This window comes from Opisthorchis viverrini, assembly GCF_000715545.1.
Source record: "Opisthorchis viverrini unplaced genomic scaffold opera_v5_1, whole genome shotgun sequence".
In the NCBI taxonomy this organism is placed as follows: Eukaryota; Metazoa; Platyhelminthes; class Trematoda; order Opisthorchiida; family Opisthorchiidae; genus Opisthorchis; species Opisthorchis viverrini.
This window is the reverse complement of record NW_008751657.1, coordinates 9,238,473-9,265,096: the sequence shown is the minus strand read 5'-3', so window position 1 is coordinate 9,265,096 and position 26,624 is coordinate 9,238,473. Positions and strand designations below refer to the sequence as shown.

The 26,624-nt window shown below is 45.7% G+C and overlaps 2 protein-coding genes across 2 annotated transcripts in view; one reads left to right on the top strand and one right to left on the bottom strand.

Annotated features, from left to right (window-relative positions):
• Positions 1-26,624, bottom strand: part of T265_00160 (hypothetical protein) — a gene marked incomplete at both ends in the record, with an annotated part of 56,849 nt that overhangs the window by 24,335 nt on the left and 5,890 nt on the right. Inside the window, 4 exons of the mRNA XM_009163817.1 lie at positions 50-559; positions 6,311-6,571; positions 7,061-7,430; positions 7,572-7,822. Of these exons, the coding sequence (XP_009162081.1) occupies positions 50-559; positions 6,311-6,571; positions 7,061-7,430; positions 7,572-7,822 (1,392 nt within the window). The remainder of the gene's footprint in view (positions 1-49; positions 560-6,310; positions 6,572-7,060; positions 7,431-7,571; positions 7,823-26,624) is intronic.
• Positions 9,522-9,983, top strand: T265_00161 (hypothetical protein; the record flags this gene model as incomplete). Its single annotated transcript, XM_009163818.1, has 1 exon — positions 9,522-9,983. One exon carries the CDS (start codon positions 9,522-9,524, stop codon positions 9,981-9,983), a length of 462 nt encoding a protein of 153 aa, XP_009162082.1.

Sequence of the window (26,624 nt, the reverse complement as noted above, 5' to 3'; positions counted from 1 at the left end):
TAATACAATACAAGACAGCACCAGTGATATCAGTTTTCCAGGGGCTTACCAGTGTGGGACTGATTGTAGCTTCTGCAGGTTGTAGAGGACGACAATTGGGTGCAATATCTAATGCTGGTTGACTGGCTTCAGACGATGAACCAACCGAAGTCTTGGTCGTCCTAGACAACTGGTTGCGGACTTCGATCAGCTGCTGAAGGCGCGTCGTCTGTGCTTCGGATGGGTTTTGTAGCTTTTGTATTGCTGTGATCTGCTCATCCAGCTGCTGCAGTACAGTAGTAGCAGACGCCGAGCCGCCGGGTCTATTAGTCCGACCTCCGGCGGTCGGCCGGCGGGTGCTAGTAGGCGTAGCTGGCGTGACGGATTGTCCTCCGTTTCCAGGAATCGTGGTGCAGTTGGTGGATACCATGGGGGATTGTGGCCTAGTGCAGGGCACGGTTGTGTAAGTTCCATTAGGCAAACGAGTCACGGTCATTCCACCAGGAAAGGCTGTGCTGATGGGTTGCATACAACTGACAGGTGCCATGTTTCCGCCAAGTGTGCACGGTTTTGCCAGGCTCTGTAGAAATACGGGGTAAGGGACATTTATACTATCATTAGATGGAAGACAAAGGCTTTTAAACTGGTCAAATTAGAAACGGGTGAGAGACGAGGTAGTTACTTTTTGCAGTGATAATGGGTGGTACCAACAGGTGCTGTAAGTCGGATTGCTGAACAACCAATAATGGTGTTATGAGAAAGTGGCCGCCAGAATCATCGACTACAAACGAGCGCTAGATACCGAGCGTCATTAGGGAGTAAACCACTGCCCATATGTTATGACCACCACAAGTCAATCAAGATGGTGAATGTTAGGCGGAATGCTACACCGATAACGGCATAGTTAGGCGGTGCTACGGCTGAGAAGCCCATTCCGCACATTGGCCAAAAGTTTGGGCTGCTTGCCGATCCGGTATCAACGCGAGTTGTGATTGGTCGAAAGCCTGAACCTAACAGCTGATCATGACCCAATACTCGTCGAATGCCGGTTGTCAGTGGTTCATCCAGAAGGCGTCAGAGATTATAGAATGTTGTCGCGGCATACACCTTACATACGACGCGCTGTTTTTTTAGCCAATTTTGGGTATTAATGTACGCTGTGCACCCTTGACGGTTGTTTTTGACGGGGAAGCTAGCCTCGGAAGTTCGTATCGAGAATTAAGCTGAGGAAAATGTCGTTATTACAGTGAAACGGAAGAGAATGTGACCGGTTGTTGAGAACTAAGGTTCTTCAGTTCACCTTCGGCGCTACGGGACCTTAAGAAGCAACAACGGCCGGATTGTAGCACCTCATTCACGATGTAGAAAGTGTAGAAGGCTGCCAATCAGAGCCACCATAGTGACCATTCGACCGAAACGACCTCATTCACTATTTACATGCGCTTAGAGCTGAGCTTCGCGGAATCCTAGTATCGTTTTTATTCGGGTCAACCTATTCTATCTACAATGGCTATTTATTATTATTATATTCATACGCTTCATCAATACTTGCGGGATAGCAGACCGTCGCGGAGCAGGTACGTCGAGCGATGCTTTACGATATTCTTCTGGGTCTGGTGTCAGAGAGTTGTATTCTCTTGTTTTTCGCAACCAGTCACTATGTAAATTAACACACATATTACCTCAAGTATGAACGTCAAACTAAACTGCTGATCGACTGAGAACTAGGCCGATCGGGAGAAACTAGTAGTGTTTTGTGTTAAATTTTGGCGACCGGCCCATGCCATTTGCAGCAAACGAAGGAAACTCCATATTAAATCCACATTTATCTTTGGCTGGCTACCGGATGCAGAAATGTATACACAATTGAAGTGAGAATGGTACTGTGTTTTATCCCTAGCTCCAATTAAAGACTAACGTTGGAAATATCCCGAAGTGACATTTCAAGGTCACCGTTTGACTCTTGGTAGGCCGTCTAGCACCACAAAATATAGCCATCAAAAGCAAGAAGAGGATTCAACCAAGTGATACGTATCTTCTTGTACTACCTAAAGCATTTTTGAGCCGAAATCATAGACTACTCAAAAACGTGCTTTTGAAGTAAGGTAAGAGGCAGAACCGCTGTGGAAAAGTTAGCCAATAAATGTGCTAACATTGCAAAAGAGATGGATTATCAGCTAACACTGAAAACAGGTTTCTGTGGTTGGTCAGCCGCAAGAAGCATTAGGCTTCACCAGAAGGGCTTCGAAAAGTCGACCACGTGATTGTTTGGTCATGGATTGCAAATGAGTCACGTATTCGCTGCCTACAAATGTGCTGCTGGTGATCGGCTAACCAAATCACCGCCCAGCGTACCTATTTTCGTTCGGAAAGTGAAGATAAAGGCTTCGTGTGCCTCGGCTTTTTGATGACCGGCTCCATCTCCGCCGCGTCTCAATTTCCAACCTCAACACGGTGATTCTTCGGTCATATGCCGAAACTGACGAGTGGTTAGGAAAAAGTAAGTAATGAACTGCATGATCTCATCCACACACAAATTCCGAAAAATTCAGTGAGTACAAATGCCCCAAATCTCAGTAGGCTGCTGCGCAAGCAAACGATGAAAATCAAGTGAATGATTTGTGTCCCAGACAAATCAGCAGCTTCCGACCGGAGTGTCACCACAGATGGGATCACGTATTTATGCAGACTTGTCCGTCGGTTTTCCAACTATGTGAATCTGGCCAATGAATATATGCCGAAAAGAATGGGAAGCAATGTACTGCTGTTTCATCCTTATTGAGAATCATCTGCAGTGCGCGTCTTCCGAAACTCCTGGGAATTTTGAACTTGCGACTTTCAGGGTAGTAGTTGCACAGCAAGTCATTCGATCACCATCAGTGGACTGTTCAACCGATCAGTTAAATGATTAATTCGCACTTAGTGGCGCTATATCCTACACAGATGGCACAGAATGGACTCGAAAATGCTGTCCCTCGGGATCGGTGAACTACCGGAGTCATTGGACAAACTCCACCGAGATAAGTAACCAGCCTCTTGCGAACACTCAGTCGTCACGCCTTATCAACTGAGTTCGTTAAAGGACGACACACCTCACACAATACATTGGTGAAGCGCCTCGAGCAGAAATGGAAAGGCATATTTTATCCGGCAAACAAAAACAGCCACCACCTCACTAAACAGCAAGTATCAACACAAAGTTTAGCCACTACTCAGTTATGGAAAGTAGTCTTATGTCAATGACTATCTGAGTGTCTCTCCGTCACCCTCGGTTGTCAGGTATGAAAGCGATAGATCCAGGACAGGTTTATGGAAAGAACACAAAGAATTCTATACAAGGTTCAAATGCATTGCCAGCACAACCGTATGGACCCAGGGTCTGTCTCACTGACAGTCAGCCGTGATGGATCTAGACGCCACCGTGTGCACTCCCCTAAAATCAGATTCACCTCTACTGATTTCTCCTCATCCGGCAACCAATGTGCAGCCAATCGACAATGGATTAGGCCGGAAATATACGGTTATCACAGCCATACTCACAATTGAGCGGTCGTACTTCGTTAAAAACCACGTTGAAATCAATTGGACCAAAGTGGCAGAGGGCAACAAATAAGATCAGAATGCGAGAATCGTGTTGGTATTGCGGCATCAGTCGGGTTGCTGAGACTGAATGCAAGAAACGGTTTCAGATGTAAGCAGTGATTATTGTACACAAACGTCCAGTATAAGTAATCCCCTTGAGTGATGAGTTCACCAAAACTGGGAATTTAATAGTATTCGAGAGGTCACGCCGTAACTCCCTACAGAGATTCGGCGAGAAAGTGGAGGTACATGAGCGTTGTCATTATTTCCGATGAGCTTGTGCAGTGGTAAGATGAAGATGACCTATGTTCGGTATTGAGCTCGTCCCTGAGAAACAGGTAACAACGGTCCTCAGTGAGGTTTCCATTATAAGGTGGTTGACTGTACTTGAAGCCAATGTCATGATCGCGTCTGAGTAACTGGAAAGCTTGCTCTAATTCAGGAACGGATCTGAGGTGACTGGGAGTTAATAGGTGCAAGTTAGCCAACCCCAAAATCCAGGTCAGCTGAATACCTGGCTCCAGAACAGTGCTGTATCAAGGCCCTCAAAGTTATTCTGTAGATATGCGTACGTACATATACGTTGCGTATATGTGCGCACTTGAGCACCAAGTAGGCCGTCTTTGTCCTTGGCTTCTGCTTCAGGGAACAGGGGTTCAGTTCAACTCTGAGAGCGTATCGTCCGTAGGATTGGAAACACTAGTCGTTCGAATTCTTCAGTGAATTCCACTTCTAGAAGTTGTGACAAACAGCAACAGCAGAATATGAAACCCACGCTTCACGGCTGTGTGAAGATAGATTGGCCTTTCACTGAGACGGTACTGTAGTGATTAAGAATCGATGTAGACTGATTATGTAACATCACAGCGCCGGCCACTACAATCAGAGCATTCACGAATTCTTAGTCGTTCAGCACATCATAGTGGAATACGTCACTTTCCCGATCGTACACTGGACCCAACCGAACGAATTGCAAAAATAATTAGTAATGTTTTACTACTTTGAACGAGACATAAGTGGTGAGCTGAAGGGGTTGGTTTCCTAGTATGAAAAGTGGATCGTGCACAGGATCGTACCACAGGGACAAACAGAGTCATATTCTGAATGACAGCAGTATGAATCAATAAACAGCAGGAATTATGAACCGGATGCCATCCACAATACCGTCTAATCCTAAGGGCACAGAATGGACTGGTGTCCGCACAACGACAGCCTTCTGGACAGCGAAATGCCGCAGTAAAAAGTGAAGAGTGAGGATTGAGATTGGCATAAGCAGAGACATAATGAAAGCACCTTTAAGCATTCAACGCAGAGGCGACGCGGTTATCTAATGATTATTTTTATCGGTAAGTGGGACTGGAGAAAGTGATCATTACACTGAGTAGTTAGTGGAATTCAATCACTACGGGATATTCGATTTCGTCACTCCTCTTTAATTTGTTCTTGATGTTCAAAAAGGAAGATTGGTTGTTGTAACAGCTTGCCACTTGGAGCTCCCCTCACAGAAAGGAGTCTCGAACGATTATTATGCAGACGGCGTAGTCCTGTCTAAACATGAACCCCAGGCAGTTCAATCTACCTTGAATATACTGCCAGAAGAAGCAAGTCGTTTTAGCTTCTGATATTCACCATCTATGTGCGAATCGCTTGTACAGGCCTGGGTTTCAGCACTACCTCTGCTAACTCTCGTCTGGAAGTTGTGGGCTGCTTCATTCAGTTATAAAATCGAATACCAACCAACAGACATCAGTTCTGAAACATTCCAAGCTTCGACAGCAAGGAGGGCTTTTACCGAACCTTGAAAAAAGGGTGCACAAAAGTATAGCATGCACCTGAACTTATGTACGTACATACATGAAGGGTGGCCACTGAGTACGGACGATGTACGGCGACTGTCCACATTCTACCAATGCCGCTGACGGGGTACCCAGCGTATTAGGCGACAACGAGGGACGAGCACTATAGGAGTACAGTGCCGTGTTTCGATGACCAGCAAGTCAGAAACGTGCTGTGTAGGATCTCACAATCAACTTCGGTCGTTCCACTGCGTCTTAAGAATGTAACCTCATTGTCTACTTAGATGTTCTGTAGTTGGCCTAACTGGTCCGAATTGAGAGGAACATCGTGAAGATCAACCGACGAGACTAAAATGACGATTAAGTTGACCTCAGCAACTCGGGCGGACGAGACCTAGTAGTGCACTCGTTTTCACGTCGTGTAATTCTGTTTTATTTCCCCGCAGGTTCCTGTGTGAACTGAAGGCACGCAGTGCCACGTTACCTGGAACAATGGTCCTTCCGGGCAGTGTACAGTATATTTGTTACTGGGGGGTTGTTCAGTGACTTTTAAAATGATTTTCCTGAAACCAGTTAGTTTAGCCGATCCAGTGGGGTTAGAACTGAGAATCAACATCGAATGACGGCACCACGAATGTAACATGAATGTGCAGTACCCAAGGAGGAAAGCCATCACCTGCGTTTAACATTCCAGCAATGTGCTATGTGTGTTTTTTATGGAGTGCTCCTAGGATGAGAATCCGCTTGTAACTTCACAATATTGTGTAACGAAATACTTTACTTACTCAAACCGCTACGTCCAAATAATAAATACCGGGCGACCAGCCGGCATTTGTGCTCCGGATTGAGAAAAGCCCACAAGACAGGCATGGACAAGAACGTAAGACGACAGATTTTGTCCCGATAGATTAAGGACAAATGAATGGAATAGAGGATAGCAGAAAACTTCTCACCATCGTACTAGCCACAGACGGTGCGTTTGACGCAGTAGCACCCGAAGGGAAAACTCCGGAGACAGTGGGTAACGGCATAGGAGAGGATATAAGGACTGGATGTCGACCCGCGACAGCTGAACCCATGCAAGGCATCTGTGGTGCAGGTTTCAGGAGTGTGTTGGACTGCGGCTGCAAAGGGGTCCCAGGTGTTGTACAACTAGTAGCATACACCGACCCACCCAAGTTGCTAGCTGCAGAAGGAACCTGGATATAGAAGGCCTGAAACAAGATGGGACGATTGTAGAAGGCCAAGCAACCCCATATCAAGGAAATCAACATCAATGAGAAACTAGGTGACATAATCGAGTGCTGCTCAAAGAGTATATCCTGGGTAACACACAACTTAGACATAAACTACATGCTCGATTAGCGTTAGCGATTTAAAGCGAACCTTTCATTCATTTTGCTCCATTGAACAGGTGAAGTGAAGGCTGCCTTAGAGTTCAGTTGGGATGCTATTTATGATATCTAATTAGTAGAAGACTGGCTGAAATTAGTCAACGACCTATCGCCAATATCGCCATGTTTGGGGTTCATTAAGATCTGGCTCAGAAATTAAATACACGGACATCTTGGTATACAAGAAGAGACTAAGATTTGAGAAGTACAGCTAACTGATGACCCTTCAACACGGCGAAACAATACTACGGGACACAAAAACTTCCCGCAAGAAAGCCATTTTAGGAATATACAGAATCAGACACTGACCTGTCCAGGAGGAGGTGTGACTATGCCTGTGGACTGCTGTTGATGCAGAGGAGGCGTGTTCGAAGTTGATCCAGAGCCCGGAGGTACAGATACGGGAAAATAGGTCGCTTGAGCTCCAGGTAGACGAGACATTCCGGTTGAAGTAATACCCATTTGTGCAGCCTGTGCCGGAACAACAAATCGACCATCAGGAAGTCGGATGATGCAGTTGGCCGGTGGTTGGGCAGGCATAGGTACCCCAGGGTTGTTTGGTCCCGGCAGAGGCTGTGCCAAAACAAACGTACCAGGGGTGTTCGGTTGACCAGAAGCTAGCATCACTGGAGTACCACCCATCGCAGCAGGTTGTGCCAAGAAAAAGTTCCCATGAGCCCTTCAATTTGCGAAAATAATGAAAGATGTACATTATCAACAATTTCTCCAACTCCATCACAATCTTGAGTAAAGTAGGAAAGTATATATTGTCCATTGCTAGGACAAAACTGCAAAGCTACGGAATAGTACCGGAACTTACCCAGAAAAAATAACAGGCTGTTGTTGCTGTTGCTGAGTAGGCAACATTGCTGGAGTGAAAATCGTGTTTGGCATAGAACTGCCTGTTATGGGTACGGAAGCGTAGGAGACCGCAGGAACCAAATTCATTGCAACCGGTGGTGTGGAAATTGTTGCTACCGAATTGGATGGATTAAATGTGCTGAGAGTAAACGTAGGCGCACCAAAAGGACCAGGGGCTGCGGCCACAGTCGACGTAGGAAGCATAAGGTCCTAGTAGAATGCATCCCCGAAGATCCAACGGCCAAGAAATTAGGGAGGGAATAAACTCCTCTCAAAAGAGAGAAGAGACTCAACACAGAGAAAACCAGTGAATTGCAGATTTGCCAAAGAGTGCAGGGTTTATCCAGACCTACCTGCAATTAAGAAGGGATGGGAAGACACATGTACAGCTTGGAAAATAAGCTACACAAAGGAAAAACCTTAGACTAAAACCTAAGGAAAACATGAATGAGAAATGTGAAGCGGCTTCCATAGAACCTAGGGAAGAGGCGCTCTGATGTGAGCTAACTTAATCCAGTCGGTCGCAGGCTAGATAGGCCTGAAAGTGACGATATCATGTGGATAATTATTGGCTGATTTATATGAATCACCTGATCATTGCCAATGGAAATATATGGATTGCTTCAACAGCTTTTGTGCACATGGTGGGATTGGTGCCAACAAATCAGCAAATGCTGCATGATACATAATAAGAGAAAATTGATGAAAATGAGGAAGTGAAATGACTCATCACCAATGTATTTTCATCTGTTATGAGGAACCGTTGTTTGTAATGGAGAGTAAACTAACTGGCACTAAGAAAATAATGTGATGATATATGATAATAGCTAGAAATGCTCTCTCTCTGTAAGTGAGGAAGAGAAAACAGATAAAACAGGAAGACTAGTTGTCAACAGATTATCGCAGTTTAAATCCATGGTGGTGGGAGAGGAACAGGAGCACGAATTTAAGATCCGAATTAACGAAAATCTCGACAATCACACCGAATAGAAGATAACTCAAGGTCATGAAAAACGCAGGGATTCGAACGGGATCTTTTCTCCTTATCCTGTCAATGAATCCTGAAAAGCTAGTTAGCTCATCCGGAAAGCTACTAAGTGAGATGTGGGGAGGGCCCGCCGATGAAATGCCACGCATTACTCACCGACGCCTTTTTCGAATACCCACCCTTGCTGATTGTTGTTTCCCTTGCATATTTGCTGGTTTACGAAACAAGTGAAGTCATCCCTCACCGTGTATACGATTACCAGCAACTTTAGATGACTAGGGTAGCCAAGCGGCCCTTCGGACTTACACCTTCGACTAGACAACGTAGATGTAACATGCTGTCCAAAACCGCGGAATGGTGAATGTACTGTGGCTTTCCTTTCCAAGGTAACGATAAGTCCCATGAATGATGGGCGAAATATGAGTTATTAAGACCGTCAGTTAGCGATGCGCCCTAGGAATGCGGTTGAAATGGCTGCATAAAACATCTAACGTAACACAAGCGTTTTTGAGTGACATTCAAAAGTGTATGAATCATGGAACGAGCAACACTCACACCATTGAGAAAACAATTATTCGTTGATTGAACAAGCAAGTGCGACATATTTACCCACTTCCCCTCCATAGGAGTATCACTTTAATGCAGTGAAGATGTGCATGGTTTTAGTGTATCACAGCCCGACCTCGCTTTTCATTGATGCAGTCTATCATACACCTTTCAACGCTCAACCAATTAAGTCAAACACTTCCCTATTTCAGTCCTAGAGTATCTCGAAGCTACCAACTGGGACAAGTAGTGGCGGTTCATTCCTGGATAAGGGCGCGACCGCGGGTCGCAGCTGGTAAAAAAGACTAGCTGCATTATCGATCTCAGAGGATATTGGGGATTCAAATCTGAGTCAATAGCGCAAGTGCTAGCGAAATGCCCGAAGAGTTATCATACCGCAATCCTAACGGTCTGCAACCATTTTCTATGTTTACCGAGGATTATCTTAAGCGGGGAACGATTCATTATAACATACCTCCTGTGAGACTAGAGAGGGAAACGCTAGAGAGCGTGGTTGTCGAACCGAAGTACTGGCACGGTTACACAGGAGCTAAAACGTTTTTCACACATCAACCACTCCCGTCAACGACAAGATTTTCCGTTTATGGCGGTACTACGCCCAGTAGAATATCTATCAAATCGTACATACCCTCAGTGGAACCAGCAATACAAGATACTGCATGTGGAATACCATATAACGTCACATCAGCAGCGGCACTGCACGGAGCATCGGCTATGGGAAGACCGCAGAGACCTCAAATACATCCCATGCAAATTGACGTACCTGATTCACGTCTATGGCGTTTCGATGGACGCAATCATACCTTCAAGGTTTAGTATCAGCGCCGAAGCTGATCATTTTCAGTTATTCCTTTGGATTACTATTAATCACGCTTATTTTCGTGTAATTTTGCAGCTTCATGATGAGTGCTCCGTTTTTCGCTGTTCACCTGTTGCTCACACTTTTTTGGGTTTCATGGGTTAAAACTATAAAGCCGCACTCCAATCTAGCCACACATCACCTCATGTGAGTGATAGTGTTTGGTCGATGTGCACAAGTAAGAATTGTTCGAAATGGTGCTATTGTTTATTGGGACGGGTGAGGCAGTTTTTCCAAGTAATGAAACAGCATTAATGTGGGTTTGGAGAAAAATGAACTCTAGGCTGTCCAATGCTTGGGTATTTCAGTCCATAATAGAAGACAGCATCGCACGAGAAACAGAACATACGCCGTACTTAAATTAATTCACTTATGGTACCTGTCTCATGTGGTAGAACGAAGTAATGGGAATATCGTTTATTCATCGAACACTTTACTCACTCCAAGGAAGCTCTCTCCATTAAAGTTAAAGAAGCTTTATCACAAGCTTCTTCCCTAGAAGAACGGTTAAACTCGTCACCAAATACACAAATTCAGTGGTCCTCAAGCAGGAGGTGGATTTCCCTCCCTTGGAAAGGGGAATATCTTGAGATGTAGATACCTAGTTTTTGTAGCAGGCAAGCACCAGATGACTCCCCTTTTGTCCTCTTCTTCATTGGCGGACCCTGTTCGAACATGGTTATGTGATATTTCGACACGTGTCATCACAGTGATGTTGCTCTCAATGATGACGATGTTGAGGGTGATAACCAGGAAGAAGTTTGCAGTTTCGATGTGAATAGAAACTCCATAGGCAAGGGCTCAAGCCTTCGCAAGGCAGCGTGAGGCGGTTTCACGTTGTTAGTTACTTGTTAACATGTTTACTCACGTTGTTTACATAGGAAGGAATGGCGCTTCGTTATTTTCTGAAATGGGGGCAGGAGACGGAAGGGCTAAAAACTGCTTCATGCGAAACTCACTAGCAAAAGAAACCCTACAAAACCAACTACGAAAGCCGCTCAATGTGACACCGCACTCCTGTCGCACAAACCAAGCGAAGGCGGGATCACGGGGACACCATCCTGTGAGGCATACCGCACCAACACCCAAGCTCCTTGCAATCTCATTCACGCCCTTCTGTGAAGTCACACGCTGCCCACATAGCGGCTTCCGCCATTTTGAAGGAGGTATAGACGTTGTTTTGGCATGCGTAGCACATCGCCAAGCCACCGGGGTTGATGGAGCTGGATGTTCCCCGCGATTGAAGTACTTTATGTACAACCAGATATCCGTTTTCTAATTACCTCGCTGTGAATTTGTTTAAGCCACCCAACATCAGCAACGCTTCTGAGGTATTCGTGGTAAATAAAAATAATGATCAATAACCTGTAACACCCTTTCAGTGCCTAGCTGCCATACCACACAAAGGAAGCACAAGGGCTGGGATACTACCATCTTACCCAGACCTAAACAGAAGTCGAAATGCAGAGGTCGGACTAAAAACACGAACTTTCCGGTCAGTCAATGCACGCCCTAACCACAGTGCTATCTCGCCCCTTTTGTTGAAGTATCACTTCCGTTGAAACTTTGAGGCTTGTTGGCATTCTAACTTCGATTTGCTCAGAAGTGACAACACCGATAGGGAAGCGAGCAGTTTTCGTGGCGAATTTTACTGCCGCACAGGCACTGTGATAATTCGTTGCATGGGTAGGTGTGGTGCTTGCGTGCAACAGACAGACGAATGTTCAACGCTGCATCGGAAAAGTGCTCGATTGTGCGCGGATCGAGCAGAAAGTGAGTGGGGCTAGTTTGGTCCCGTAGATCCGTGTCCCAATTGAGTGTTTCTATGGTGGTTGTGTATCCTTGCACTGACGTACTTATTACTCATTACTTGCAAAGTCCCGGCGTTTCAAGTTTCAGCGACCGCAAATGCCGTGTAGAATTCCAACGAAGAGGCAAGGGATAATTTACTTAGACTGAACATTGGGTTTTCGGATCAGTTTAGAGAGCCTTTCTTTTTCTTACGTTGTATCATTCTCCGCTTGGCAACTGAGAAGAGCTTACTTTCCAGCTTATAGAATTTTTTAGAGCTTTCAAACGGCATTGTGCGAACAGCTACAGTGTGATTTGTGTCCGTCCTTGGATAACAATAAATCCGGATCTTGCCACTGATCATCGTTCAAAACCTTGTTCGAACGACATATGAATCTCGAAGAGAGGTAGTAGTCAGGGACGTTGATACCCTAAACTCGAAATACATCCACAATCACAAGTCGATGGCCAGACACAAAACATAGCCCGATGCCGTATTACCAGTACTTTTGGGATATTATATCCATCCAACTCTTTGGACCAACACATGAGGACGCGTTTTCCGGGACTGACTAACAAACTGGTTGCCACAGAGGAATCATTACTGTTTTACCCACGCTAACAACTTTGCCATCTGCGGACAGGATGTGGCCGATAGTGGCTAAAATCCGAAAGCCTTTAGTAAAACGAAGTACTGAGATTGTTTTCTCATATTACGATCACACTACTCAGTCGCGAAGTGGTTAAATGTGTTATTATCTCTAACCTAAGACACTGCACCACCACATCAACAAGGTTTGAATCCCAGCAATATCCTGTACACATGTCCATTTATTATTCTGAATGAGGCCGTATTTATCCAGCACATGATCTTATTTTCACCTATCAGTGCAAGTAAACTCAAAGTTTGAATGCTTCACGCAACCAGAAAATTTGCTGACGAATCACATTTATCTTAAGTGGTACAGGTGAATGAATTCGACGTCATCAGTCCTGCAACCCCCGATCAGAACGGCAAGTACTTATTTCATCTGCTCACGCTGTCAACTGGTGAACACCATCGTTTAGCTGTGAACGCGATTCCAAGGGGAAATAGTATTCCCAAAAAATCAATTGAAACTCGCCACCAAGCAGTGGCCAACTGTTTTCATGCACGACCGCAAGGATAGACAGCAAACTGCGTTATGGAACTGAACTGTCACCACTATGGGGTGGTCGATTGGGAAATTATAAAGGGGTAAAACGCAATTCCTGGTCGTTGGTTCCTGTGGTGCACTGGCCTAATAGCACTCGTCCTCGCAAGGTCACTGACGGGTAATCCCTATCTTTTATCCCCCATGATTAGACATCAAGGGGAAGCACAAAACATTGTTCTTGTTCATTTTTCCTATCTTTGGAGTACTATCAAGAAACCATACTGACCGCGGTTCCACCTTCATTTTCGCCAAATAACAGAAGTCTTCCCAAGATCAAAGTGTATGAAGGAAAATGTTGGTAGCTCGAGTTATCATTGACAACCGCCAACTCATTGTTACGCTCCAGTACACTCTCTAAAAACTCACTGACGATGTCACCTAGATTGGTGATGAAACATTTGTAATCAAATTGCCCAGCCCAGCGAACAAACCAACGACCATCAAAGTATATCCACCAAACTCATGACGACTAGGAAGCTCAGCGTGCGGAAGGGATCACCTGAGGAGCCATACTCCTGATTTGTGAAACCAGAAACTTGTATGCTGAGCACTGGAAGTTTGTTCTACTTGAGAAACTCCATTCCAACGTCTGGGGTCACTCGCTCTGTACAAGTTTCAAGACCGCTCATGCATAAATGGGTGACCGTAGTATTCAGATACCATCCATTCATTCAGGAAGCTAAGTTTATGGAAAGCACTCCCCCGTATGTAGATTTTCGGTTTTCACGCCAGAGTCATTACCATCAGGACAGACAGTAAACCAGTGTTCAAAGCGTTGTTTCAACATCAAACATCAAATTACATTGTAACCAGAGGTAGCTGCGGAGGTAGCCAGGAGAGCCCAACAACCACTTAGCGTCTATTTAAACCAAAGCCAGTATCAGCTTGCTATTTGTTCCTTAGAACCACTCCCTATTAGATTTTGTGAATGGATAAAAGTGGAACTTGAAATGATAGAGCTGCCTTTATAATCCACGTGTCAGCAAGGCAAATGTTCCCGAACAACGAAATCCCTTAAGTTAGTTGCGTAACCGTTTGCCAACCGTTTATCACCAACACAATTGGTTCCTTGATCATCTTTTGGATATTCATTCGATAATTCCACCTATTGTCTATCCGCGTCATATCATATCTCACCTCCACAGGCTAAAGCCAACAATGTTTTGATTAAGTCTTTTCGCATATTTCGGAATTGGATTGATTGAAATATAGTAACTCAACTGTGGGTATGTGTGGATTCGTTTGGTCACAACATAACAAAACCCCGATCCGTTTTGAGGTATGCGGACAATTCTCATTCCGCAAAGACTACCTATGTGGACCAATGCTCATAAGCTTCTGAGTTCTTTTGTAGGAGAAAACACATGATAATAAAATATATACACAGGAGCATTGTCAAAATCAAGAAACGCTGTGAACTAAGTCAACAGCATAATGACATAAGTACGTCATGTGCACATTGATTTTAGGTCATGTCCGAAATCAGTGGCCTGTTGGGTTCTTCACAGAAACATGTTTCTGACAGTGAGTATAATACATTGTGTTCGAGATGCCGTTGACATGCGCATATGGGAGACTATCCGAAAACGCTCCTACAAACCGATATCTATCTTTCTTACTCTAGTTCAAACTGGTAGTTCATTAAGTACTAAAGTGGAAGCTGACGGGTCTCTGAAACCTGGGTAGCTAAGCTTTAACTGGTGAAAAACTCGTCAACCTGGGGTCGTAATTAAAATGGTCGTCTGGTTTTGGCATAGCTGCCAGACAACTTGAGGCAAGCAATCTGGAGTCGATCAAGAGTCAACATAGAGTCCATAAATCAGATTCTCCCGAACGCCCATACGAATCTCAGACTGAACGTGTCTCCAGGAAATCGGAGGTAGGTGTTGGCGGTTGTAAATCGTCTAGCTCACCTTGAATGTGGTTGAGGTTTGCATACGAATCTCAGACCCGAGTTACATCGGGGGGATTGTGTTGCTGATAAATCTTTTTGCTTCCTTGCTCAAGATTCCAAAAAGTCAGCAGTTTCAATTTTGACACCATCATCAGCAAGATCATAGTTGACAAACTTGAATGAGGGGAAAGGCTGAGGGTTAGACGACGCAGAAAAAAGCAACGTAGGTACACCAATTAATAAGGTGTACTAAGTGTGTTTTATGGCCAGGTGCAATTATCGTCTTTTTTTTGGAATCCAGTAGAAAGACAAACCTGCCTAACTCCAAGCTTAATCTTGAAGCATGCCTAGCAGTTGTTCGGGGCGGAAACGGCGACATGTGACAGTAGTTCAGACACCACTCTGAGCCCAATAATCCAGTCACGGAAGTTGATGCAACTCCAAAAAGTGATTCAATTAGGTGGCACAGTATCCGTGAAAAACAGCTACCCTGCCTCGGCACTACTAATAAGCTGTTGCCGACAGAGGATAATTGTAGGCAACAATGGCTAGTCACCGAATACAGCACCCTCCCCGTCAGTGGAACATCTTCGAGGTATATCGAAGTGTTTCCTCTTGGAGGGGGGGACATAACCATTAGGAACCACATCGCACGCATTCTGAGCCGAAACAACGATATTTTATTGTTTGGTGTTATGTGCAACGGAACTTTTTCCGCCGACGTGAATGCTGCAGATATTCAGTATTCCTGAGTATCTACCACTGATATATATAAGAGCAATGTAGTGAGTCTTGATCATAGTCGTTTGTTCCTGGCATCTAGGTCATCTGGTACCACTTTCTTTAGAAAAAACGCTTCTGCTGTAACATGTTTAGATTGATGGTATTCCGCGTAGGCTTATATTTGATTGGTTCCGTGGCACAGCATCAAACATGTGATGTAAGTCGACGAGTGAATACACGTCAACACCTCGAGATATGTCCATGATGATTCTCCTCTGGAAATAAATGGTGACTGGGAGAACGAGTAACGGCCCTTTTTCGGGCATAAATTAATTAAAATAATCGTTCGCTGTAACACAGTGAATACACGTCAACACCTCGAGATATGTCCATGATGATTCTCCTCTGGAAATAAATGATGACTGGGAGAACGAGTAACGGCCCTTTTTCGGGCATAAATTAATTAAAATAATCGTTCAGCTGTAACACCTTTCAGTGCTTAGCTGTCATGTCACTGAAACGGTCGCCTCTTCTTAGAGGATCCCACGTTAGACAGGAGTGTTACCTTCCAAAGGGTGCCAAGCCAAACCTCATTCATTTGAGCGCTAATCAAAGAGAAACTTAATAAAACTGGCTTTTTAGAGTGAATGCAGCAATACACCGAAGACTATCTTTGCTTCACTGATCCAGAAGGCTTTCTGCGGTGATACCTATCCACTATTTCGTCCACCAAAAGTGAAGCTTTCAAGCGTCCCGTTAGCAACAGGTAGCGCGATTGAAAGTAAATATGGGTCCTGAGCACTTCGAAAATACAAAAGGCCAGGTGAGTGTCACCAACTTCCAATGACCTGATGCAGGTTTGACATCACTTTGTCTGTTGAGATTCACACTACTGTATGGTCAAATGCAAAGATACACGAAGGCCTTCAGTGTGCGACCTGAAATACCGCCGAGCCCGACTGAATATTTTCAGTCGACTCCTGCTGCGTCGATAGACGACCTCTACATGGTACAAGCTTCCTTACGTGTTATTTACCCCTGTTCCCCCCCCCCCACACACACACACACGCCTCACTGTTTTGACTGTTACGATTCGGATACCTATTTGTCACAACAAGGCACCATAGTACCGTCTCTGTAAGCATGCATGATTATAGTGGCTATCTGCAAGTATTCCAAACGAATTTACACTGCAACTATCATTTGGTTTAAGGCCTGCGAAATTAATTCCTGGGGTGCTGGCAAAAACACACACTACAGTATCTCAACTGTTTCACTTTCACCAGGGAATCTTGAGGGAAAAGCCTAAGCTGATTGTATCGACAAAATAAATGCATGGACCTCGTCTGAGGACATGACTAGATTATGCTCGTGAACGTGACCATCTATTACAGTCCCTCTGAGAGTTAACACCTTAGGTAACATGGATCCTCTCCAGCAACGAACTCCCCCATGAAGCAAGCAATTAACCTGAGTCGCTCAGCTCCAGCAGTTCAAGCACCATCGAAACGACCCTCACAAGTAGTGGAACATCATTAACAAATGGATGCTGAGTGGAGCACCTGAGTGCATTTTCACTTACAATACTTAGCTCTACTAAACGCACTCTAGATCGTTCACACAAACCGCCGAGACCAACTGTAAGGATGCTCGTCCTGCCATCTCATGGGCTCAACAGTTCTACTGTGTAACATTCACAGAATGAACTGCAACAATCAGCAAATCCAACAGTTCTTTTCGTTCACCAGCTTCTTACCATCCCCACTGAGATCCAAATCCTTCCACCCATCGACCTCATCCAAATGTAATTCCCCGCTGTTTTCGTGGAATGTACCCACATAAAACTTTCTTCACCTCCTTAGAAGCTTCTTGTTCTGAGCACTAAGTCCCTTCCCCGTCTACTTTCATTATTTTCTTCACAATGAGGCTCTCAAATAAATCATGGCTGTACGGCAGTGAAGCATCAGTGTTGAAAATTGATGTCATGCTGTTGATAATGGTGATGATGATGACTATTATGTTCTGGGCGTTTCCGCTCCTGACTTTCAATCATTTTGGCCTGAGTTAAACTGCTCCGATGCAGTGAATATTTTGCCGCTTGCGGATCACTGAACAGCGACCGTGCGGCCTCATTTCTATTTGCTGAACGTTAACTACTGACAGATACTTCAGCCTGACTCCACTGTGGAATTTTACGTTCAGCGTCCACAGTGCGGAGTGGCTCCGATCACTTCCCAGACCCCAAAGACCGAAGTCAATTTCTTCTCTATTGCCAACTCCATTGCACAGCTTGCCTGGTCCCAATCCCCATATCCTGAGCACGACAGTCGTGTTCCAGAAATCTTGGCCTCGTTAAACTCCCACATACCAGAATGGAAATGGGACTTCATGTGCCCTTCTTGATCCTTCAAAATATCTTTTTAGTAATTTTTCCTTCTGCCCTTCGCCCAAAACTTTCTCTAATCATGCATTGTGGTGATACTCATATTGACACTTTATCATTTCTAACAAACGTTGTTCGAGTTATTTTCTCCGGATCGTTCAATTCCCGTCCACGAACTACGCTATCCTCTATAACGATATTCGCCAACTTGGAAAGTGTGATGGTAACGAAGAACGCTGTCTCTTCTAGATTCGTGTCTCTTATGAAGGCTTTATGTTCCGCCCCGTGTATACGCATGTGTCTACGGCAAATTACCCTCTAAGTTTACTACATCCAGTGGTGACAGGCAAATGTGTTCTTCGTCGCCCTTTCTCTTTGACTTCGTAATCGATGTGCTGCTTGAGTCCTTTCTATTTGCCTCTAAAGCCTCGAGTTCAAAATACTACCGGGGTTCCAACGACTCTCCTCTTCTTGGATCAATCTCTCAGTAAATACAGACCATTTTAAATAATCTTAATGATTCCGCTGCACAGTTCGGCATGCACTTCACACCTGTAAAGTGTAAACTGCTACCGCAGTATTGAATGGGACCATAACCAAACCTGGTATTTGCAGGTGAACTGCTCGATATGGAAGATGTGGGTCGTGAGTGAGCGACGGAGCATGAAAACCATTACAAGTTGACTCATTCGCGTTGGTAGCTGCCGTCTCCCCGGATGCAGACCGCAAGACGAGACAAACCGATAGTTGGTGACTCTGACAGATATGGTTGTCACACAGCCAGTGACACTTGCATCAAAGCTGTTGGCTTCATTGCGTTGCTTTAACTCCTTGCCACACCAAGAAAACAGAACCCTTCGACGCCAGTTGACTGATTAAGTCATCACCCTTAACTCATGGCTCTCATTCCCCTATTCTTCATCCCTTCATTTCCTTATCCTCAATGAACGATGGTGTGGTAGCTAGAACCACTGCTGAAAAAAAACTGAACTAAAACTTGACTTTAAATTTCCTCACGAGTCTTTCTTCTTCCATACATTCCTACCAATTTATCGTGTCCCTCCGTAGGTCTGACTTCTGCACTCCCTGATTCCCTGGATAACTAAACTCTAAACCCCACTCACTGCATCCCACTTCCCTACATTCTAAAGCTTCTCAATACTGCTGTAGACACTTTCCTATTGAAGTTCCCAAGAGTATTTACAATAGTATTATGCTCCGATCATGCCCCTCGCTATAGGGACCATGCTCCTTCTTTGAAACGCTTATTATGACATTAAAACCCTCCCTGGCTCATAGCAGTGTGCGAAGGTTCGTGGATTCGCACATAGTTGACCAACAAGACTAAACTGAATAATGGGTGACCATCACAGCAGAAGTTCGGAACGCCAAAATCAGCATTAATGATGCTTCACTGCCTTAGTGTAAAGAAAAGAATAAAGGTGGATGGGGAGGGACTAGCTACTACAATAATTCCGGGGTGCCTACACCTCCAGACATTCACTCAGGGAATCTGGATAGAAACTGACAAGAACGCCACTGACATTGGTTAGCAGCCATATCTTGTAGTGTCTCCAACCAGGCGCAGTGAGGATCATGCGGTCTCGAGTAGCACCGACAGCACCCAAGCGTTTCGTGATCTCCTTCATACTCCTCTGCCAAGTCAAGGGTTGGCCACCTCTAGCCTACGGCACTCTGAGTTGGGCATGGAAAATAGCACTACCTTCGGCAAATGATACTCAAGACATGTGCCAACCAACGCAGCTTGTGGTGCTGGACACATTCTTCAATGGAAGTACCCGTTGCACAACCGAAAACTCGTTTTCTAACTGCCTCGTTACGGATATGCAGACACCAACCCACACGAGCTATAGTACTGAAACACAGATTGTCGAACACCTGAAGACGTCTCAGTTGCGCTTTTCGAATAGACCAAGTCTCACAGCTATACAAACCAGGCCGTACTGTAGCTTGGTATACATGCCCCTTATGATTCAGGGATACATCACTTTGACGCCATAGGTGTCTCAAATCAACAAACGCGACCCGAGTCTTGTAGATTCGTGCAATGAACTCTGTCACACCATAATAAGAACTAATACAAATTCCAAGACACGTTAAACGCTTCACAACTTCCAGTACCTCTCCCTGGATTGTAAGTGGTGCGTCCAGTGACTGCACCTCCACTAGCATGACCTTACACTTTGTGGGTGCAAAGTGTATACCAAAGACGGGATAACTTTGGCCAGTTTATCCAAAAACACCTGCGCCTTCTCCTTCCCGAAGATGAGAACGATGTCATCTGCGTACTCCAGATGGACAAGGTTTTCTTCACAGGCTATCTGAACACCAAAATTCTGGAAACCCTCCAGCGTTCGTCTCATGATTTTATCGATCACGATGTTCAAAAGGGATGGAGAGAGTAGGCATCCCTGACGGACACCGCATTAAGTACGGAAGCTTTTGGAGAGCTCGTCATATACTGTCACACGTCCGGAAGTCTGAGAATACAAAGAACGTATTGTGTACAAACTTCCGGGGCATTCCTTGGTGAGCAAGTGTGCCAACAAGAACAGAGCGATTAACCGAGTTGGATGTGCCTCGGAAATCCAGGAATGCTAGAATTGTGGGTCCCTTATACGTACGCGTTGTCCTAGAACCTAACAGAGTGCGAAGATTTGGTCAACGCAACCCCTACCTGGCCGGAATCCCGCTTGCTGCTTTCAAGGCAGTATGCCATCGTAAGGCGATGAAGCACAATGGGCGCCAAGTCTTGTTACGACCGGGGTGAAGCTGAACTCCCCATGGTCACCACACTCATTACGCGCCCCTCTTCTGTAAATGGGTACTAACATCGACTCTCCCAAGTTGTCTGAGACAGACTCCTTTTCCCAAATGCAAACAAACAGATCGGACAAGCGCTGACTGAGGACTTCACCCCCGTCTTTGAACAGTGCGGGTGGAAGGTCATCCGGACCCGGAGCTCGGTGGCGCTTGAGAGAACATATGTAGTCGTAAACCTCCGAGGCCGTAGGTGGTTCCACGTTCACCGTCCAGGGTTCTAATTCACCTGTGGGCTCTGGATGAGTGCAGGCTGGTGGCCACGACAGTTGTTGTTCGAAGTATTCAGCCCACCGGTCGAGGCGTTCTTCTTTATTCAAGATGGTCGTTCCATTCTGATGTTTGATGGCTTCGCTCACAGGTGGTTTCTGAGGACCGGTCACACGGATCAACTGAAATAATCTCCGGGCATTACCCGCTTTCTGGGCCTCTTCCATTTCTTTGGCTTTCTGTGTCCACCATACTTCAGGGTCGGCTCGCACGCTCACTTTCACTTGAAGTCTGGTAATTCTACGCACCGAGGCCGGCTGGGATATTTCTCCAAGATTTAAGCAGTGCCACCGTTCGGTCTGATATCCAGTGCTTGAGTGTGCCTGATTGGGCTGTGCCACAGGCGAAATTCGCAGCAATATGCAAAGAGGTGGCAATGTCATCCCAGTGTGCGTTCACATATGATGGTGGAGCATTTGGAAGAGACTCTAGAAGACTATTCTAGTATATTCATCTAACATACGGATCTGCCAGTCTCTCAGTTGCCAAGCGATTGGTTCGCACCTTACGCGGCCCAAAGAAACGTGGGGGGAAGCGACTCCGGACGAGTGCGTGGTCAGAATTCACATACGTGTTCCAAAACGACTGGCAGTCATTTATTGATCCGCACTATCGGCAACTGATGACAATGTAATCGATTTGAGTTTGTGGACCGTATGCCGTTGGAGGACACAATGTGGCCAGACGATTTCGGCTGTTTCGGAAGTTAGTACTGCATAAAAACAGTCTGCGATTAGCACACAGCTGAAGCAATTGTTCGCCATTTTATGTACGTACCGAGTCCAGTCCATGTCGACCTCCCAATTGAGTCTCAGATGCACTGAGCCTGCCCACTTGCGCATTCATATCTCTGGCAACCACCACGATATCTGAACTTTTAGCTCGCCACAGCAGGGGATTCAGGGCGTAGCAAAACCTGTTTTTTTACAGCGTCGGGGATACAGTCAGCTGGGGCGTAAGCGGACACGACAAACAGATAGCGATCAGTTTCCCCCTTGTGAGACTCCTTCACAGACTTTGCCAGACGAACCGCACAGAGGCGACTATCAGCGAGTAACCAGTCAAGTAAGGATCCTCTTGCCCGGTAACTTAGCACGATACCGATCCCTACACATCCCGCCGCAGCAGCCTCTGGATCACCAGAGTTGCGCAGCAGGAAGCGAGTAGAGACCAACGGAGTGGTTAGCTCAATTACCGTGCTTGCATCTTCAATTCTCGTTTCTGAGACACAGCACACATCAATGGCAGGCGAGTCCAGTGTGAGTGCAAGAGCAGCTTGTTGTCCTGCTTGCTTCAGAGTGCGGATACTGAACGCGGCCAAATAGACTGGGTGTCGAGGCTTGAAGATTGATTTGGAAATACCTGAGGATGTCGGAGCCAAATGACGCCGTGTTGCGCTCAAAACCTATGTACGACTAACGGAGTCATCAATCCTAAGTGCTAGGCCCACAAGCAGAGAATGATTATTGGGGTGGGGAGAGGGGGGAGGAAAATTATGTGGAGGAGAAAGAAGGGAGATGTCAACAGTAACCTGTTTTCGCTTACCCGCCCTGCTGTATGTAGCAAGTAAGGCGACCGGTTGATGGCACCACGCGACGGCCGATGTGGAATGAGTATTGTAAGTTATGAATGTCATGGTTGTACCAGGGCTCTACCTAGACGGTGTGGGCGCCAAAGTCATCGGCTCAAAAGCCTAACCGCAAGGCAGCGGTGTTTGGCGGGAAATGCAAATGCCTTACCATTTCTACGGAACAAGTCGCCACATGTTCCAACCACCAACTTGGAGGGCCAGGAACTGAGTGTCAGACTTCTACCCATTAACCAACCTGGAATGAGAGACTGAGTGTCGTGGGGACAACCTCCCAGTATAGCTCAATGGATCGCTATGGTGCGCAGAACATCATACTACGGTAAGGTCTTCGTGACCTCACTGAGGTGACTATCAATGGGTATCTGGCCAGGCAAAGACGCTGCCACTCAGTCGCTCAACACAATACCCACCATGGCATATCCAGCCGCAGCATCAGAGTTGTGTAACAGGAGCCTGAAAGAGAGCAAGGAGCCAATAAGTTCAACTACAGTACTTGCGTCCTGTATCCTTGTTTCTGACAGACAGAACACATCAATATAAGGAGATCCGCATCCCGCACCGTTCAAATGTGGTGAAGTCTATTACATAAGAATTGGAATAGAAACAATACTAGTAGAGAAAACTTCGACCGTCATCCAAGTGTTCAAAAATGGCAAAAATGGTGTGAAACCCGTCGTGGCATCAGTCTGGCATCCATTGTGCTCAAGGTGCTATCTGGCACTATTTTGCGCAGGTTAACTGATTATCGAGAGAGGAAAACACGTGAGAATTAGGCTGGGCTTCGCTCTGGCCAAAGATACATCGACCATATCTTTGCCTTGAGACTGGTGCCTGAACCGCACTACCCTTTCAAACGTCCCACGTTGGTCGTCTTCCCTGATATAAAAGATATTTTGGACCCCGTCGACTGCCAGAAACCATGGAGATCGAAGGGGTCCTTTCTAAATTCATATTCCTTATAAGGGCACTGTATACGAACTCCTGTGAGTGCGTACAAATACACAGCAAGCTTTCGCCTAATTTCACGTACAAAGAAGTGTAAGGAGGACTACCCGCAGATGCACAAATCCACGTTTCTAACGATTTGTCGTCTACTGAAACCTTCTTCCTACATCTCAGCCTCTCACTGACATCCTATTGGACCATCAGCTTTTTTTATATCCTGGTTCAGTTGAATTCCATGTTGAGGGACGATCCACTTGTTTGCAGTGTGACTTCCTCGAAGTAGCTTTTCTTCTTCATTCCAGTGAACTAACGAGTCTGACTGATACATTACCAAAGAGGACATAACCGGGCAAGATAAGTTTGTTCACTCTCACCATCCCCCTTCATAGCTGTTATTAATGCGCTGCTTGAAATCCTTCTACCTGCCTCTGAAGCCTCGGGGATCGAAATGCTCCCGGGACGTTCCCTCACAGACATTGCGTAAACAGACAATAGTTTTATCCTTGATTGAGATCTTTCAAAGTGCAAAACCATTTTAAATACCCTAAAACAACCTAAATAGTTCCCAGCAACCCTAGGAGTAGTGCATTACCTTTATACAATGTGTCGCGATATCCCGAATGTCGTACCAACTGAAAAATGAGGCGGCACGTGTATTTGTTTAGAAACATCGTAAACAAGAGATTCAGCTGAGTTCCAGGTGAGTCTGCAGTCAAAACCAAATTGGTATGCAAGTGAGTGTATATCGCCAAATAGCTCTACCTCACGGTTAGGCAGGAGCTACACACCTACAGCCTGTAAACAGACATTAAAAGATTGGGTGGGATCAATCGTAAACCTCACAGTTGCACACGAGCCAAGGCAACTCGAGCTCGAGGCGGCTTAGTGGTTAACGCGTGAATGTATTGAGCAGAAGACCCGTGGTTCAAAAGCGACATCTACGACTCGACTGCTCCCGTCTAGACCTAGGAAACTAGACAGTATCTCGGATCTCGTGCTTCCTTAGGGTGGCGCGGCATCTAGGCACCGGAAGGGTTCTGCAGCTGAACCACTTTTGGCGAGCCGAAGTGGTTATTGTCTGCTTATTATCATTACTACTCTATAGGTCAGACAGTCAATTAGCTGTAACACCCTTTCGGTGCCTAACTGCCATGCCACCCAAAGGAAGCAAGAGGACTGGGATACTGCCAGTTTGCCCAAACCCGGACAGCGGAAGTCGACAGGCTGAGGTCGGGTTCGAACCATGGACCTTCCGGTCAGTAAATTCGCGCTCTAAGCACTTAAGCCATCTTGCTTCCAGTACCCTATATACTCGTATTAAATATTCATATGTGTATTTGAGCTCATCCGCGCTTGTTCTTAGACAAGTAAAATATTGCTTACTGTCTGTAATTCGAACTATCTTCTAACTCGTTCTCGGACGCATTCTGGGCGTCTAAGGGGAAGTTGTCTAAGTTCCGGTGGACTGGCTAGAGACGAGATTAATTCTCGAATCAGGAATGCTAAGACAGCTCTTGCCAACATTCATGGAACCTGTATGACGTCAGCTTGTCTGTCAATGGCAAAGTATACACTGCGGCAGTGCGACCATACTGCTTAATGGATAGGAAACATGGCTTCTACACGTAGTGGACATAAGAAAGCTGTCGGTGTCTCCGAAGCATTGGCTAGGTCTGGTGGGAACAACGAACCAGGAATTGAGGTTCGCGGAATTCTTTTAGGAAAAAGGAACTCCTTACGAACATTGAGTTAAGCTTCACAGGTTGAATCCCAGAACATGCATTTTTGCGTTCCACGAGACTTCTGCCTCGAAGAGCTCTTTTCGCCCTGTTCTGTGTTCAGTGAAAGCGACCGACGAATGAACCGTTTATTACCGAAGTACGGAAACACTAACCAGTCAACTCAATCGGGTCAACAACTGCCGCCTTCCTAGATGGGGATCTAGGGACTCAACTCACCGATGGTTAATGACACTGACAGACATGGATCAACACGCAGTCAGCAAAAACGATGGTAATAATCCTTCAGCTGTAACACCCTTTTGGTGCCTAGCTGCCATGCGCCCAGAAAGAACCATGAGGGATGAGGTATTGCCAGGTTGCCCAAGCCTAGACAAGAGCAGTCGAGATACAAAGTTTGGTTCGAACCACGAACTTTCCGATCAGCAAATTCGCGCCTTAACGAATGAACCGTCTCAAACCCAGCCAATGGTGCTCTTACATCAAAGCCATCGCCTTCAGAGCATAGTCACCCAGTTTTCGAACTAGCTGAACATGCCATCACCTCCACTACTTGGCCGTATCTCCCCTGGTCTTCCATTTTCCGGTGATCGAAACTGTAGTAGCTAGAATCAACGTATTCTCGGTACATGGTTTATAGCTGATGAATTGGCTGACTGAGAAACGAGCCATATACAAAATAAAGGATGAATATATGACAGGTTTCGCTGTTCGGCAGCAGTGAAAAGAATTTTGATTTCTTGACGGGCTTCGACGAGGTACATATCAGCTGAATTCATCGACAACAATACGCAAGTAAGTGCTGGTGCTTCACTGAACCAATAAGCAGTTGGATCAGATAATGTAAGAGGCACATCCCACAGTAAAGCACCAGCAACTATAGAAGAGTGGTTTGTCAAAATCCTAAGCAGACGCATAAGCAACGATGGGGCAGCAGTGAATAAACTATCCAAAGATTTCGTTCAGCTTATTTACACAACCACGGTGGGGTATTTAAGCAGTGTGTCTGGTGACCGCAGTCATCATCATCATCATCATCATCAATGACAGCAACATCAGTGTTGGCACTGATGCTTCACTACCGTACAACCATAAAGTTCGTATATATATATATATATATAATTGTATTAAAAGCCCTAAAGTGAAGAGAAGAGAAAAGGAGTGGGTGAGGGAGGGGACCTAGTGCTGGCCTATGTCAAGCATACTGAGGTGCCTACACCTCCAA